The sequence below is a fragment of the Zingiber officinale genome, chromosome 6B (assembly GCF_018446385.1).
Source record: "Zingiber officinale cultivar Zhangliang chromosome 6B, Zo_v1.1, whole genome shotgun sequence".
NCBI classification, from domain to species: domain Eukaryota; kingdom Viridiplantae; phylum Streptophyta; class Magnoliopsida; order Zingiberales; family Zingiberaceae; genus Zingiber; species Zingiber officinale.
The window spans coordinates 66,569,308-66,584,429 of record NC_055996.1 but is presented as its reverse complement, the minus strand read 5'-3'; the positions used below and the strand labels follow the sequence as shown (position 1 = coordinate 66,584,429).

Genomic DNA, 15,122 nt, shown 5'->3' with positions numbered 1-15,122 from the left:
ATTCCAAATCCAAAAGCCCGCCCTTTTCCCCTACAAAAAAAGCTAGCCCGCATCACGTCACCATCGCTCAGTCGCCCAAAACGATCGGCGAGAATAGGGCTGTAAACAAGCCGAGCCGAGCCGAGCTTTGGGGTGTTCAAGCTTGTTTGATAAGATAACCGAGCCGAGCCGAGCCGAGCTTAAAATGAACCAAGCTTTTGAAATGAGTGTTCAAGCTTGGCTTGGTTTATTTTTTATGAGTTTGAGCTTGTTTGAAGCTTGGCTTGAGCTTGGTTCGTTTATATGTTATCAAGCTCTCAATTCAAGCTTGGCTTGAGCTTGGTTCGAGCTTGGCTTGAGCTTGGTTTGAGCTTGGTTCGTTTAGATGTTATCAAGCTCTCAATTCAAGCTTGGCTTGAGCTTGGTTCGAGCTTGGCTTGAGCTTGGTTTAAGCTTGGTTCGTTTAGATGTTATCAAGCTCTCAATTCAAGTTTGTTTGATTGTTTGAAACTTTTAATTGTTTGATTGGTTATTAAGATTGATAATTTAAATTTATTTATTTTATTTTATTATTTATTTATCATATTGAAAAGAATTTTATTAATAAATATTGTTCGTGAACATTGTTCACGAACGTTGTTCACGAACATTGTTCACGAACGTTGTTCACGAACGTTAACGAGCTGAACACATATGTGTTCAAGCTTGTTTGTTTAGCTTAACGAGCTGTTCAAGCTTGTTTGTTTAATTAATCTAATGTATATTGAACGAACATAAACAAGCTCTTACCAAGCCGAACACCAAACTTGTTCACGAACGCTTGATTCATTTACAGCCCTAGGCGAGAAGGTCAGTAGGGTTCTTACTTGATGTTCATTTGTTATGTCCCGCTTTTCGGCGAGTTCGCTCTTTGATGCCTACCGAATCGTTCCACTGCCAGTTTTTGCTATTCCCGTTATCATTCTCAGAAAGACTGATCTTTGTGGGGTTTTGGTCATTAGATCTACTCTGAACTTTGTTGCGGGTGTTGCAATAGGAAATCTTGCGTCTCTCTCATGTTTGGTGGCTCAATAATTGGGGGAAGATTTCTCCTTTCGCTGCTGATTGTAGAAATGTCCAGCTTTTGAGAACTTGAATTTGACAATTTCTGCAGGGGGTGGAGAATGGATGAAAGTGGTGGATGCAAAACAAGATGCTGATGCTAGAAGATGTGCTTTGGGCTATATGACTAACCAGGGAAAAGAGGCCTTCTTTTAGATCCCAAAAGTCTTTTTCAGGGCAAGATATTGACGAAAGCTTGGAAGAAGCTATCGATGTTAGTTTCAGAGAAGAATTAGATGGAAAGGAAAGAAATTCCAAGAAATGGAAGAAAAACATGGATGCTAAGCAGGCATGCCAACCTATGCCTTCAAATATCATAGGTAAACTATGTCCAGAGAAATATGATATCTGATTCGGTTTCCATGCAAAAGATTTCCGATTCAATAGCAAATGAAGCTGCTGACAAGTTGAAACCAGGTTTTATATCCACCGGGTCTGTGCCTCCACAATTTGATAACTTATTTGTAATTGATTCAGAAGAAGACTATTTAGATAATCATGACTCCGATAGTGCTGGTTCCACTAGATACTTTTTCCAGACAAAGGATATTGAAAATAATTCTACTGCATCAAAATCTACTGGCACAGAGTTTACAATATTAAAGAAAGGCAATCTTGATAGCTGTGATGGCCCCTTGAAGTGCCAAAAGTCATCTGGCTCATTCAAAGGCAGTATGGATGCTGGTATAAATGACCCCAGTAGTGTCCCCAGTTGTGGCAAAGTTAGAATGCCGGAAAAATCTTGTAAATGTTCTTTTTGTCTCAAAGGCAAGTGATAGTTCCTCTCTTTCCATTGGAGTATGATGATATTGTATATCATACAGTATTACGACGGAAGTCTATGTTAGTTCATTTTTGGTATTGTTCACATGTCTTATTGTGGAATTATTGTTCATATGACATGTAAACCAGCTGCTTACATATGGGCAGACCTACATTATCAGGATACTAGAGCCAGACTCGCTGGTAAGCTTGTTATAGATATCTTCATATTTATAATATCTTTGATTCTTGGATACATATCTTGCATTAGGGAATTCACAATTTATTTGATTTTATATTATGTTTATAATTTATAGAATTGAAGAAAAGCAAAAGGCTTGCAAGGTCTTTAGAAGCACGAAGTTGCCGCAACAAAAGCAGTATCAAGACTGCTCAAAGCATCTCAAATAGATCCCTCTCACAGGAGTCTCAATTAACTCAACAATGGCAATCACTTTTCCTTTGCACAGAGAATATCATTGTGCGTGAAACTACTGAGCTTGTAAGTTCTTCCATGAGTTCCTGTCTCTTTATTTTAATTTTCATTTTCCATTATCCATTTGTCAGAAATCTGAGATGATTCATAAAGCCTTTTGTTAACCTTTTGCAGTTTTGAAATATGACATCACATTCCTTTTAAGGTTTCTACCTTTAAATGATTCTCTTATTTATTTTTCACTAAATTGATCTTTTGTCTATCTTAGGCGGTTTTTCTTTGATGGAAATGTTTCCTTTTATGATCTGAGGATTTGCATTTTATTGGTCACGGATGAAATTTTATCGAAAGGTGAATATATATGAGTTTTTTTTTTATTTGAATTTTTTTTGTTTTGTATTTAATATTATAACTCAACTCTAAAGGCAAAAGTTTATAGGCATAACCGGGAGTTAAAAAAAATAATAATAAAAAAATCAGCATGTGCGGCGGTCCAAGCTAAAAAGCCCTTATTTAGAGTTTTGATATCTTGTACATCCAATGTACATCCAATTTTTTTTTTCGATTTGAAAATTTTTCTGTGCTTAATATTATAATCCAATCCCTAAATTTTAAAGGTAAAAGCTTATTGGCATAATCGGGAGCTTAAAAAAAATAACCCAACAACTATGAGTGTCACCCATATATATATATATATAGTCTGGCGCCAGACTAGCGTCTAGGCCACCTAGGCGGAGACTAGGCATCGCTAGGTGGATTGCTCGGTATCAACATAATTTATATAATAAATCACATATTATAACCTTAACATAATAACATCAAATTTAAAATAAGTTCAAAATTACACAACTAATAAAATATTATGGGACACAAACTCAACATCAAATATATTCTACTTCTTCTCCATAATTTTTAACAACTTGTTCTTATCAGACACAAACTCAATATCATCATTGTAATCCTCCTCTACTTCTTCGAATGCAAAATCATCCTCGTGTAGTTCTCTCTCACTCTAGAGTTTCTTCAAAGTTGTAGATTTTCATCTGCTCCACTTGCTTCATCAACCATTTGCCATGTGAGCCCAAAATCTAGTTCAACTTCATCATCTTCTCCACCATCCACAATCCAACCTTGTGCATTTGAAGCCATAGTTGTCAATCGCGCGTAGCGCCTTGTAGCGCAAAGGGCGCACATGGCTATAGGGCATAGCGAATAGTGTAGTGAGGGTTATTTGAAAGTATAACGCCACAAGTATATAAATATATAATATATAGTATATAGTAACATCAATTCAATAGTTCATACTTAAATAACAAATATATAGGTTCAAGGCATATAAAACCTCAATTCTTAAAAAAAAAAAACATAATCTAAAATTCATCCTCATCTTCATCTTCTTCAGCAAGATCGAGACCATCTTCTTCACTTGAAATTGCATAACGCTCGGCAGCATTCTCCTCTTCACTTTCCTCATCAAAATTGAATTCATCCTCTTCATCTACAAGATTAAGTGTAGTAGATATTCCTTTTGCCCTTTTCCCTCTAGACTTAGATGTGGACGCCTTCGAACTTCCTGTAGGTGTAGATGTGGCCATCTTTGAGGCTTACGTAGATGTAGGGGTCGCTTTCGAGGCCCCCTTGGATTTTCTCAATGTATAAGGAGCTTCATTTACTCCAACAACATTTGCAACATCTAGCCAAGTTAAATCATCACCATCATGAACAAAGTCAAGCTCTTCATCCTCCAGTCTCCTTACCAACCATTCATTTTGATCATCTGCTTCACTCAATATGATAGGATCGATGGTATCACGACTATTGTATCTACGCCTCAGATGTACTTAATGAACACCAAATCATTCGAACATTTTTGCTCCAATCTATTCCTTTTCTTGGAATGAAGCTGCGCACGAGACATGAGAACAAATTCTTAAAATTTCACTGTAATAAAAAATAAAAAGTGTAATATTATAAAGTGTTGGACTCCGGAGTAATTTTGATGTGATCAACCAAGTTAAAGTTAGGTCCTGTTGTGTTTGACCTTTGTGTCTAAGTGTGCAGTAGCTTAGGAACACAAGAAGTCGAGCGGAAGATGCAGTTAGCGAGAAGGATGACACGGGAAGGGAGCCGACGGGCTCGGTGCATTCGAGAGACGAGATGCTGCTGAAGAGTACATCGGTGGACGAGAAAGACGTGCACGATGTTCTGAGGGACAAGAAGCTGGAGCAGAAGCTTGCTTGAGAAGAAGGCTGGAAAATGGGTCCGAGTGAGTCCTATTTTGGATGGCCGCGATCACCCAGGCGATCGGAGTAGCAGAAGAGTGAAAGGAGGTTGGAATTGTTGCTGGAGACGCCTTCAAAGTGAATTGAAGGCGCCTTTGCACCTTCACTGTGGAAGGCTCCTTCCATGGCTAGAAGGCGCCTTCCAGCCCTATGGAAGGCGCTTTCGACCATGCTAATTTTACCATTGTCAAGGGATAAAGCTTTATCCTTTAGCGTCTTGTTGGAGGCACCTTTCAGCTTGTTGGAGGCACCTTTTAACCTGTTGGAGGCACCTTCCACCCACAGATAGAGTTTCCTAGGAGCTATAAAAAGGCCCCTGAAGCTAGGAAATATACAACGACTTTTGAATCAACTCTGGTTTTAATTTCCTAGCAACTTCTAAGCTTTTAATAAGTGTAAGAGCTTCTCCACTTTCAACGATGGAGATTTTCTTTTAGTACTTTCATTGGTCTTGGATTAACAACCACCTAGGTTGTAACCAAGTAAATCTGGTGCCTCGTCTTTTAAGTTGTTATTTTTATTTACTATTATAGTTGCTTTTAATTAGAGTTGAAAGAACGGGAAAGATATCATTTTCTTTTTCAGGCAATTTACTCCCTTAAGCCGACTGCCAAGGGTCCCAACATAAAGGCTTACATGTTCAAACACACTCCAATTGCGCTCACAACCAGAAGAGCTACAAGTGAGACTGAGTATCTTCTGGGCAAGTCTTTGCAACTTTGGTGTCGAAGCTCTATACGAGTTCCACCATGCAGCTAGTTAATAACAATAGTTATATTAATATTTCTCATTGAATTTATTTCAAAAAAAAAAAAGAGTAAACATATTTTCATACCTGGTGATACAACCTTTCTCATTTGGATTGCAATTTGCTTCCCAATAAGACCTTCGACTTGTTTGTATTTTAACAACTCTTTATGTATTGTTCCCTCTGACTCAGGATCATCAGCCTATCTACTGATTGAATTGTACAACCCCATAACTACTTCTTCATCTTGTTCTATCTCAAATTTTGAGTAAAAGAACTCGGGGTTCAAGAAATAACCCGTTGTATGCAAGTCTTGATGGAGCTGCAACTGCCACCTATGGTTAATTATCTCAAAAACATCTTTGTACCTATCCTCATTATTACCAAAGGCTTTTGTTATTTTCTCCTTAGCCCTATCCATTGCCTCATATATATAACCCATAGCAGGCTTCTTCTCCCCATCCACCAACCGAAGTACCTCTAATAATGGGCCACCAACTTTCATAGCATAAATGATGGAATTCTAAAACGAAGACATCAATATAATTTTCTGTGCTTGCTTACCAGTCTGTTCCTTTGCGAATACAAAATTAAGAAAAACGAGAAGAGGATTGAAGTAAAAGCGATAAGAACTTAGATAAGAACTTCAAAACACAAGCACTGGTGCGGTGAGCGTGGAAGAGGATTGAAGTAAAAGAGATAAGAACTTAGATAAGAACTTCAAAACACAAGCACTTACTAAATTACAGACGCTTCTTACTTCAGATAGCTTTGCCTGAGTAAAGCTCAAGTTATCTGAAGTAAGAAGCGTCTGTAATTTAGTAAGTGCTTGTGTTTTGAAGTTCTTGCTTTTACTCCAATTTTCTGAAGTAAACATCTTTCTCAAATTTTGCTTATGCTGCTGAATGCTTCTCATAGTCAAGAAAGCAGTGGCAAAACGAGTTTTTGCTGGACTTATAAGGTCTCTTTGGCTGGTGAACTCTCTCATCATGTTTAACAACATAGTTCGGTTGTAAATATATCCGTTAACAATGATTGCCCGCTCAAGCGCCCTCTTCAAATCCGACATTTTGAATATATCCTCAAACATCAAATCCAAACAATGTGCTGCACACGGGGTCCAATACAAGTTTGGATATTTATCCATCAACTTCTTTCCTGTAAAGAACAAGAGCATAATAGGCTAGTTAATCAAACTAATTTATGAAATTTAAAAGATGATGTAAGTTAGTATATTAGATTTTCTCACCGGCAAAAACATTATTCGATGCACTGTCGGTGACCACTTGAACAATATTATGCACCCCAACTTTTTGCACAAACTTGTCAAGCAACTCAAACATCTTCTCAGCAGTATGAGTAGCTAGATGCATCAACTGATTCAATAAACATGCTGCCTTTTGGGGTATTCACTAAGAAATTGATAAGTGATCTCCCCTTTCTATCTCTCCACCCATCAGCCATTAAAGTACAATCTTTCTTCACCATCTCTTCTTCATTCTGTTTCAAAATCAGCATTGTATAGTTGATCTCTTCTTTCAAAAGAGGTTCTCTCACCTCATGATAACTAGGTGGTTTCATCCCAGGACCATATTGTCCAATTGCTTCGATCATTGGCTTGAAACTATCATATTTGACCGCATTGAATGTGATTCCAGTATCATACATCCACCTTGCAAATTTTTGAGCTGCATCAGACCTCATTTTTTTTTTAACTTCATTAAATTGGGGTCCTTTGCCACCTTGATTCTTGGCTTCCAACTTAAAGAGAGCATTTATAGGTCCCAACTGCCGAGGTTTTTTGGGTTGTAATATTGACGAGTTGGCCGAGGAAGACATAGATGTCGACCTCTTTCTACTAGAGGGATCCCTGTGTGAGTCAATATCATCTCCTTGCTCTTCTTCTATGTCAAAAACATCATCAAAGTGAGGTATGGAATCCATGATAGTTTTTGGGCTAACTTTTCTTCAAAGTGATCTTTCATTTCTTGCTTAACCATTGCTGGGACTTTTGGACAAAGTTTTGTATTTTTAAATCCTCCAACAAGATGTTGTTTGAGCCTTGTTATCCCACCCTTTGTAACTTTTTGGCAAAAGTTACATATTATTCCATCAACAATCTTGTCTGGGTTGACCATCCTCTCATAATTCCATCCAATATCTTCTTGTAAGTTTTTCATCTTTTAAACTCTGAAAAAAAGGAAAAAACAAAACTTTAATCAATGTGGAATGGGGTGTGTTCATTACCAAGGTAATATATTTCTGGATTTTTGTAATATATTTCTGGATAGATTAAAAAGAAGATATAAAAATAAGGTAATATATTTCTAGATTAACATTCCAGAATCCAGAAACATTTATATTTCTTTGTTATTAACAAGGTGTTTGTTTTGAACAAGGTTTCTTCTTTGCTCATAACTTTTCCTTATTTTTATATCTTCTTTGTAAGATTAAATGTTCTAGAATCCAGAAACATTTATTTCAAGATGTGGACACTCATTCATCAAATAGGCCCAGATAGAGAGGAATTGGGTGTGTTTATTACCTTGTAATATTCATAAACGAAGCGCACAACCAGTAGAAAGAGGAGAAGGTTGCGCAGAGTGGAAGAAACAGGAGAGCGAGGTGAGGCGAGGCAGAGACCAGAGGAGAAGTAGTCGTCCCTTGCGCAGGTTTCTTAGGAGAGCAGCGAAATCAGCGATCCGGTTTTAAAAAAAAAGAATGGGTAGGGTTTTTTAGGAGGGTTTGAGAGCAACGATCCAATTTTTTTTAAAAAATGGCCCCAAAAAAATTATGTAATGGGTCTTTAAAAAATGGGCCTAAAAAATTATGCAAATGGGCTAAAAAATAAATCTGTGCTACACTTTGCAATAGCTCTGCTATGGGTGCTATTGCCATCCTTGCTATAGCGAGGATAGCGCCAATAGCTATCGCTATTGTTAAGAACGTTGCGTGTAGCCCCTCATCGCCCCAGGCCGTCACCTCGCCTCGCTATTCACTATAGCGAGGGCTATTGGGCCTATTGACAACTATGTTTGAAGTATCTTTTGCAAGAAGGACATCAACATTTCTTTCCTTTCTCTTTTTTGTTTGTTCAATAATCTAGCATTAAATTAGATAAATACTAGATTATTTAATCTGTTGAAAGCCAACCTATTTATTTTCTTTGTATGAATCTAAAAAAAAAAGAGTAAATATTATAGTTAGTAACATGAATATAAAACTTTAAAAATTAATACTTTACTTTAATTAAAGACTTAAAGTTTAAAACTTACTCCTTCGAATGCACTCCAATTTCTTTCATACACAGATGAACTTGTAGTTAATGAAAGTATTCTCAATGCTACTCCTAGCAAGTTGGGTGCGTGAGCACCGTATGTACTCCACCATGCACATGGATCAAATGTATCACTATTTTTTTCATATGCTTTTGCTGCTTTTTTCAAATAACTCAGTCTTATCTCTATATTTTGCAAATTCTTTGTTAATAATTGTATCTTGTAAATCTAATTCATTAACATGCAAAGTTTTCATACATTCAAAAATTCTTGTTGAGACCTCTTCATAAAGAGCAATAGAACTATTTTTATAGTAAAAAATATAGATTCAACAAAAATGCAGTGGTTTGCAATAGTGCACCAAGTCTATCCTTCATTTTTGACTCAATAATCATTATGATAGGCTGATAGTTTGATTCCACGCTATTTAGGGTTACCTTGATATCTTCTTTAGCTTGAAGAAGCTCCCTATATAGAAACTCCATGAATGACTTTCTATCTCTATCTACCAATCGAAGAACTTTTACCAAAGGAGCAAATATTTTCAAACAAAGTGTCACACCATTTCAAGTACTCATGCTCATCATAGTAAAGTCAATTTCCCTTTGTTTGTTTTTGACCATTTACATTTCTCCCACATATCACTTGTAAACATGACCATTAAATTAGTTTTTTTTTTTCAATCAAATTTTACAATGTGAGGAAATTTGATGCAAACCTGGTAACTCTTGGCCCGACTATATCTCTCTTCTTCGTGGAACTTCTCATCAATGACAAAGTTTTATGGTGAGCATAAATGAAAATGATAAAAGACTTGGCTTACTCAATAGCCATTTTATATTGTGGAAACTTGTCAATACTTTCAAGCATGAGATTAACAATGTGAGTTGCACATGAACTCCAAAATATCCCAGGTTATCAATTTAGTTGCAGCCATACTGTTGGTGGCATTGTTTGTTACAATCTGAACAATATTCTGAGCTCCTACTTGTTTAACACACTTGTTAACATACTCAAAAATAAGTTCAGTTGTATGTGTCTTGTCTGAAGATTCCTTAGACTTTAAAAATGTAGTACCCAGCTTGCAATTAACACACAAATTTAAGATGATTCTTTTTCTATCACCCCACGTGTTTGTCATGATCGAGCACCCATTCTTCTTTATGTTTCTTTAGTTTCTTTGTTCTTTCAATTTCGGCTTTCAACATTGGCTCCCTAAGTTGATATTGAGTTGGAGGATTGAATCCTGGTCAAATTTGATCAATTGCCTCCATCAGTTGCTTGAAGCTATCATTATCAACAGCATTGAAAGAGATTCTATTTTTATAAACCCATCTCTCAACATATTGCTAAACTTGTTGAGTTTTCTCTTTCAAAAGAGCTTTATTTATATTTTTTTTGGTGAAGCACTTTACTCCCATTGAAACCTATATTTTTTGGAGCAACTACCATTGCATATCTATCCATGGGGCCAAGTGGAAAAGATTTTTTTAATTCCATCTATCTCTTCAATTTTAGGGCCTTCTTCTTTTAGAGAAATAGTCATCTCTGCTCTATAACTTTGTTCTTCCTCCCTTCTAAAATAGTCTGTTTGCACTTATTTTTATATTCTTGAGATGCTTTTCAACTGTTGGGGTTCAATCAAAGTCCCACATTAGAAAGATTTGGTAAAGATCATGGGGTTAAAAGGATGCATGATATCTCCATTGGCTTGAGGCCTTTTGGGGAGAGCCCAAGAGCAAAGCCATGAGGGCCTTTCCCCAAAGTGGACAATATCATGTCATTGTGGAGATATGTGGACATCCTTTGGCTCAACAAATGGTATCAGAGCCATGGTACGAACCAGATACCATGTGGGGCGGCCTTGAACGAATTTGAGGGTGGGCCCGGAGTAGGTCAGGGTGATCGGATGCTCGTGGGAGGCTCGGAGCAGGTCAGGGTGACCGGGTACTTGCGGTGAGGCGAGTAGGTCAGGGTGGCCGGATGCTCGCAGGTAGGCTCGGAGTAGGTCAAGGTGACCGAGCGCGGATGTTGGCGGGGAGGCTCGGAGCAGGTCAAGGTGACCGGATGCTCACGGGGAGGCCCGAAGTAGGTCAGGATGACCGAGTACTTAGGGGGGGTCTGGAGCAGGTCAGGGTGACCGGGTACTTGCGGTGAGGCGAGTAGGTCAGGGTGGTCGGATGCTCGCAGGTAGGCCCGAAGTAGGTCAAGGTGACTGGGCGCGGATGCTTGCGGGGAGTCCCAGAGCAGGTCAGAATGACCGGATACTTGCGGGGAGACCCGGACTATGAGAGTAATTGTGGTCCTTCGTTTGAGGGGAGGATTGTTGGGGTTCAATCAAAGTCCCACATTGGAAAGATTTGGTAAAGATCATGGGGTTAAAAGGATGCATGATATCTCCATTGGCTTGAGGCCTTTTGGGGAGAGCCCAAGAGCAAAGTCATGAGGGTCTTGACCCAAAGTGGACAATATCATGCCATTGTGGAGATATGTGGACATCCTTTGGCTCAACATCAACAACCAAATACATTTCCAGTTATATTTTTATGAGCTCCTTGATCTTATATACTCCCCCAACATCGTTTTTTCACATAGCTTGCATTTAATTTTGTCGAGGTTCTTAGGATCAATCAACATCCCATACTCCCATCCAATGCCATTTGACTTTCTCCTAAGAATTCCGGATTCAGGTTGAGTGACGGATGTTGTCGAAGATGGATTGCTTTTCCATTGTAATTGTGATAACCTAAAAGTGATTTAAGAATAAATTTAGAATATAAATCTGTAAAAAAAAATATTAATATAAATCAATAAAAAATATTATTAGAATATAAATGTGATTTATATAAATTAATAAAATTTATTATATGTTTTAAAAAAAATTTAAATATAAAATTTTGAATATAAATATGATTTATATGGATTAATAAGATTTATTAGAATTTTTAAATTTTAAATGTAAAATATCATAATATAAATTAATTAATAATATTTATCAAAATTTTTAAATTGTAAATATACTTTTATTAAAATATAAATAAATTAATAAAATTTATAAAAAAATTTAATTTTAAATATATTTTTATATAGTTTGTTTGGATAATTTAATTAGGGTGTATAAAACTATTGAAATTATCGTATTTAACGAGGAGTTGTTTAATTAAATAAATAATAAAATAATTAAAAACAAAAACATCGTGAGCGTTGAACGCACGTGTCCGGGAACGAGTTTGCCGTTGCCGGATGCATCTCATGACCCGAAAGTGTCACGGGAGGGAAAAAATTATTATATAAATTGAAAAACCTATTGATTATTGAGCAGAGTCTTCTGGAGGAGGCGAGAGGCGGAGGAGGCGAGGTGAACTGGCGTGAGTGATTTAGTGCTTTAAATGAAAAAAACCAAAATTTTCGCACCGCCCAACGTCGCCCAATGTCGCCTAGGCATTGGGCCGCCTAGGCTAGCCGCCCAGCATCGCCTAGGTTGCTAGGCCGTTGAGCACCGCCTAGGCAGCTAGGCCGCCTAAGCTAGCGCCCAACATCTTTCTGGTACAGTTGCTAGCCGCCGAGCGCCTAGGCGGCCGCCTAGGGTGCGTTTTAGAGCACTTTATATATATATATATAAACTTAATCTAGTTGCATACTTGCATATGAAAGACGAATATCTTTTTTGGAAAATCATCAATCATGGACTTTTGGACGAAAGTTATTATGGGTTAATAAAAATGATGGAAATGCTCGTTAGTAAGTGATTTGACACCTTTCTGACTATTCCTAAGGGTTTTGAGGGGTTGTATATGAGAATCAGGCATGGCATATGCCCTCTTAGCACAACCATTTTGAACCAAAACTTAGGTCTAGAACAAACTTTGCAACAGATTGTGCTTAGGCTGAAATACTGAGGCATTTAATTTAGTATGAGAGAAATGGAAGATAAAAGAAGTACCAAATTACCAACATAACATGATTATGTTTACTTTCTTGTGTTCCACATTAGTAGATTTTTTAAAAATCTTCCACTTATACTATTGACACAGATTTACCCTGATGTTGCTCTCTTCCTTTTTTATCTGGGCGCTAGAATCTAGATCTTCATTGTCAGTCATACCTGTTCATTTCATTTATCATTTATGTTTGTTGCTTAGATGCATACTAACAGATGAATGTTAGATAGTTGTAACTATAAGAGCAAAGAGATCGATTAGACTAGTAATTTTGCATTAGCAAAGGGAATGCTAACAAGGTAAGCATCATGGAGCCTGGAGATAGTGGTGGAAGTGGATCCTATTTTCAGTGGCTATCTGAAATTATATTCCCAAATTAGAATGAGCTAGTATACCCCAGTAGGAATTTGACATAATCCCTATGATTGTGAGCTTTACTGATATTAGCATGGCTGTGAAAACCAGACTGGGCCAGTTGTTCTGACCAGAAAAATAGGAAAGTGGTTTTCGATCCTATCCGATTCTCCAAATGGATCAGTTACTTAATTGGATAGGTCAAGACTTGGTTAAACTGCTAGTTTATCAAACTGTGAAAACCATCTGGTTTAGTATAAAGTGGATCCGTTTTGTTATTCTTCCAAACAATCACAAAATATCCATTTATCTACTATAATATCAAATGAGTAAAGATGTCTTCTTACAATTTTTACAGCAATAACCAATAACATAAAAAATTTAAAAACTTTAGTTATTTACTTGACTGCCCTAGTGATCAAGTCTAATATTAGAGGGGAAAGGATGCCTTTTTACCAATATTTATATATTTTTTTTATTTTAGTACATTAGATATTTATGTATTGAGTAATAGATAAGAATAATCTTATAACTATAATTTTAATATTGTTTATGTAGTTATGCAATTGGGTTTGTTAATTATGGCCAATCTGACCAATTTTACTTCTTCAGGTTAGTAGTTCTCAGTTTCATGTGAAATTCGACCAGTTGATTCATTGGTTGACCAGTGAGCCATGTCGGCTTTCCAGTTTGATTTCAAATCCAATATTAGTAACTATGGATATTATATGGAACTCTCTTTTCATGTTCAGTCTAAGATTAGTAGTGCATGAAATTTAGTTTGGGAGTTCCCTAGTGTTGTCATCCACTTATTTCTACAATTACATTACAGTATTAGTAAATTACTCAGCTTATCTTTTGTGTCATTGCAGCATGACAAATTTCTCAGGCTGAAAGAGTTGAAAGAGAATTGCAAGAGAGATTTGGAGATAATTAGCTTGGTTCCTTCAGAGAAATGATATCATAAATCATTTCCAATTTTTTTGATTCAGCTGTTAGGTCGTTTCACGAGGGTTCCTGACATGGAGTATCAAGTGGAATTTATCACTCAGAAAATTTTGAGAGACCGTTTAAATAATTAAAATTATTGTTCATAAATTACTTGGCGGTGCGACTGTTTATCGAATGCTACAATATGCAATTATTGTATATAGTGATCAGAAAGGAATAACCACGAGACCATGAATGTTTCAGTTTCAAATATCGGTTTGCCCTTGGAGCTGGTTCATCACTTTAATCTCGTGATTCATTCTGTTTGATTAAAATCCAGCAAACACATGGAGCCATTGCATAAACTTGATTTGTTTCAATGACAAAAGGTCACTGCTCTTCACTCTGAACAATGATTATTTATAAGTGGGTTGAATTCAATGGAGATTGCTAAATGGCCAGAATCTGGCCAGCTAGAATATATGCATGCATGCATATGTATGGGTATTTTAGTAATTTCATATGGTCACATTAATTATATGCATGTCCATGCATATATTTTAATTGGGAGATAGAGATTTCTACCTGGTCAGATTCTGACCAGCAAGATTTACTCGAATTCAATTTCCTTGTATTCTCCTATTGCGGACAATATTTTATTTGTGTACTTTTGTTATCGGGAACTTAAGTTTCAGTCATGTTAGATTTCAGTAATAGATGCACATAAGCCTTGAATGCAATGATTTTTATTTTTATTTTTTTGATAGCCCATGCCGACTGGTCTTTAGGTGAATGACTTTCTCCCTTGGGTTGTTAATTGGACAAATCTGACAGCACGACCGGTCCGGTGGTTTGAACATGATGGTAAATTCCTTGCCGGTCTTGAGATTTAAATCCAACATGCGTAGGAGATCTTGCTAGGGCCTTGCCACGGTGCCGTACTAAGGGAGTTCGATAGTCTAGATATCTATGCTCTGTGATCCGATTAGTTTAGGGTGGGCAGTCTTCTCCTATTAGGTTGCAAGCGGCCCGATGGCTTAGTAGCGTAGCTGTCCTAGTGGTTTGAACATGGTGACAAATTCCTTGCCGGTCCTGAGATTCAAATCTAAGATGCATGAAAGATCCTGTTGGGGCCTTGCTGCTGTGTCGTGCCAAGGGGGTTTTATAAGCCAAGGTATCTACACTTTACAACCTGAATAGTTCTAGGGATGGATGACTTCTCCCTGTGCGTCCACTAGGGTAAATATAAAAGTACGAACGGCCTGATAGCTTAGTAGCTCAACTGTCCTAGGGGTGGATGACTTTCTCCCG

At 37.1% G+C, this 15,122-nt stretch overlaps 1 protein-coding gene across 3 annotated transcripts; it reads left to right on the top strand.

Moving 5' to 3' along the window:
- Positions 1-840: 840 nt before the first annotated feature.
- Positions 841-14,082, top strand: LOC121992565. 3 transcript variants are annotated; one of them, XR_006114953.1, is made up of 5 exons: positions 841-1,848; positions 1,993-2,046; positions 2,160-2,344; positions 2,547-2,629; positions 13,754-14,082. XR_006114953.1 is itself a non-coding variant. In XM_042547027.1 (4 exons), the coding sequence occupies exons 1-4, from the start codon at positions 1,422-1,424 to the stop codon at positions 13,838-13,840; spliced, it is 753 nt and encodes a 250-aa protein (XP_042402961.1). In that variant the 5' UTR covers positions 841-1,421; the 3' UTR covers positions 13,841-14,082. The 3 variants fall into 3 exon arrangements, 1 of the variants encoding a protein (XP_042402961.1); XR_006114954.1 differs by lacking the exon at positions 13,754-14,082 and adding an exon at positions 4,340-4,378; XM_042547027.1 differs by lacking the exon at positions 2,547-2,629.
- Positions 14,083-15,122: the final 1,040 nt, after the last annotated feature.

What these genes read in the sequence shown, in the direction of transcription:
- LOC121992565 (XM_042547027.1), top strand. Translation starts at nt 1,422, where the DNA reads ATGATATCTGATTCGGTTTCCATGCAAAAGATTTCCGATTCAATAGCA. An exon ending in TACTAGAGCCAGACTCGCTG is followed by an intron (nt 2,047 to 2,159) that starts GTAAGCTTGTTA and finishes TATAATTTATAG; the next exon opens with AATTGAAGAAAAGCAAAAGG. An exon ending in TGCGTGAAACTACTGAGCTT is followed by an intron (nt 2,345 to 13,753) that starts GTAAGTTCTTCC and finishes GTGTCATTGCAG; the next exon opens with CATGACAAATTTCTCAGGCT.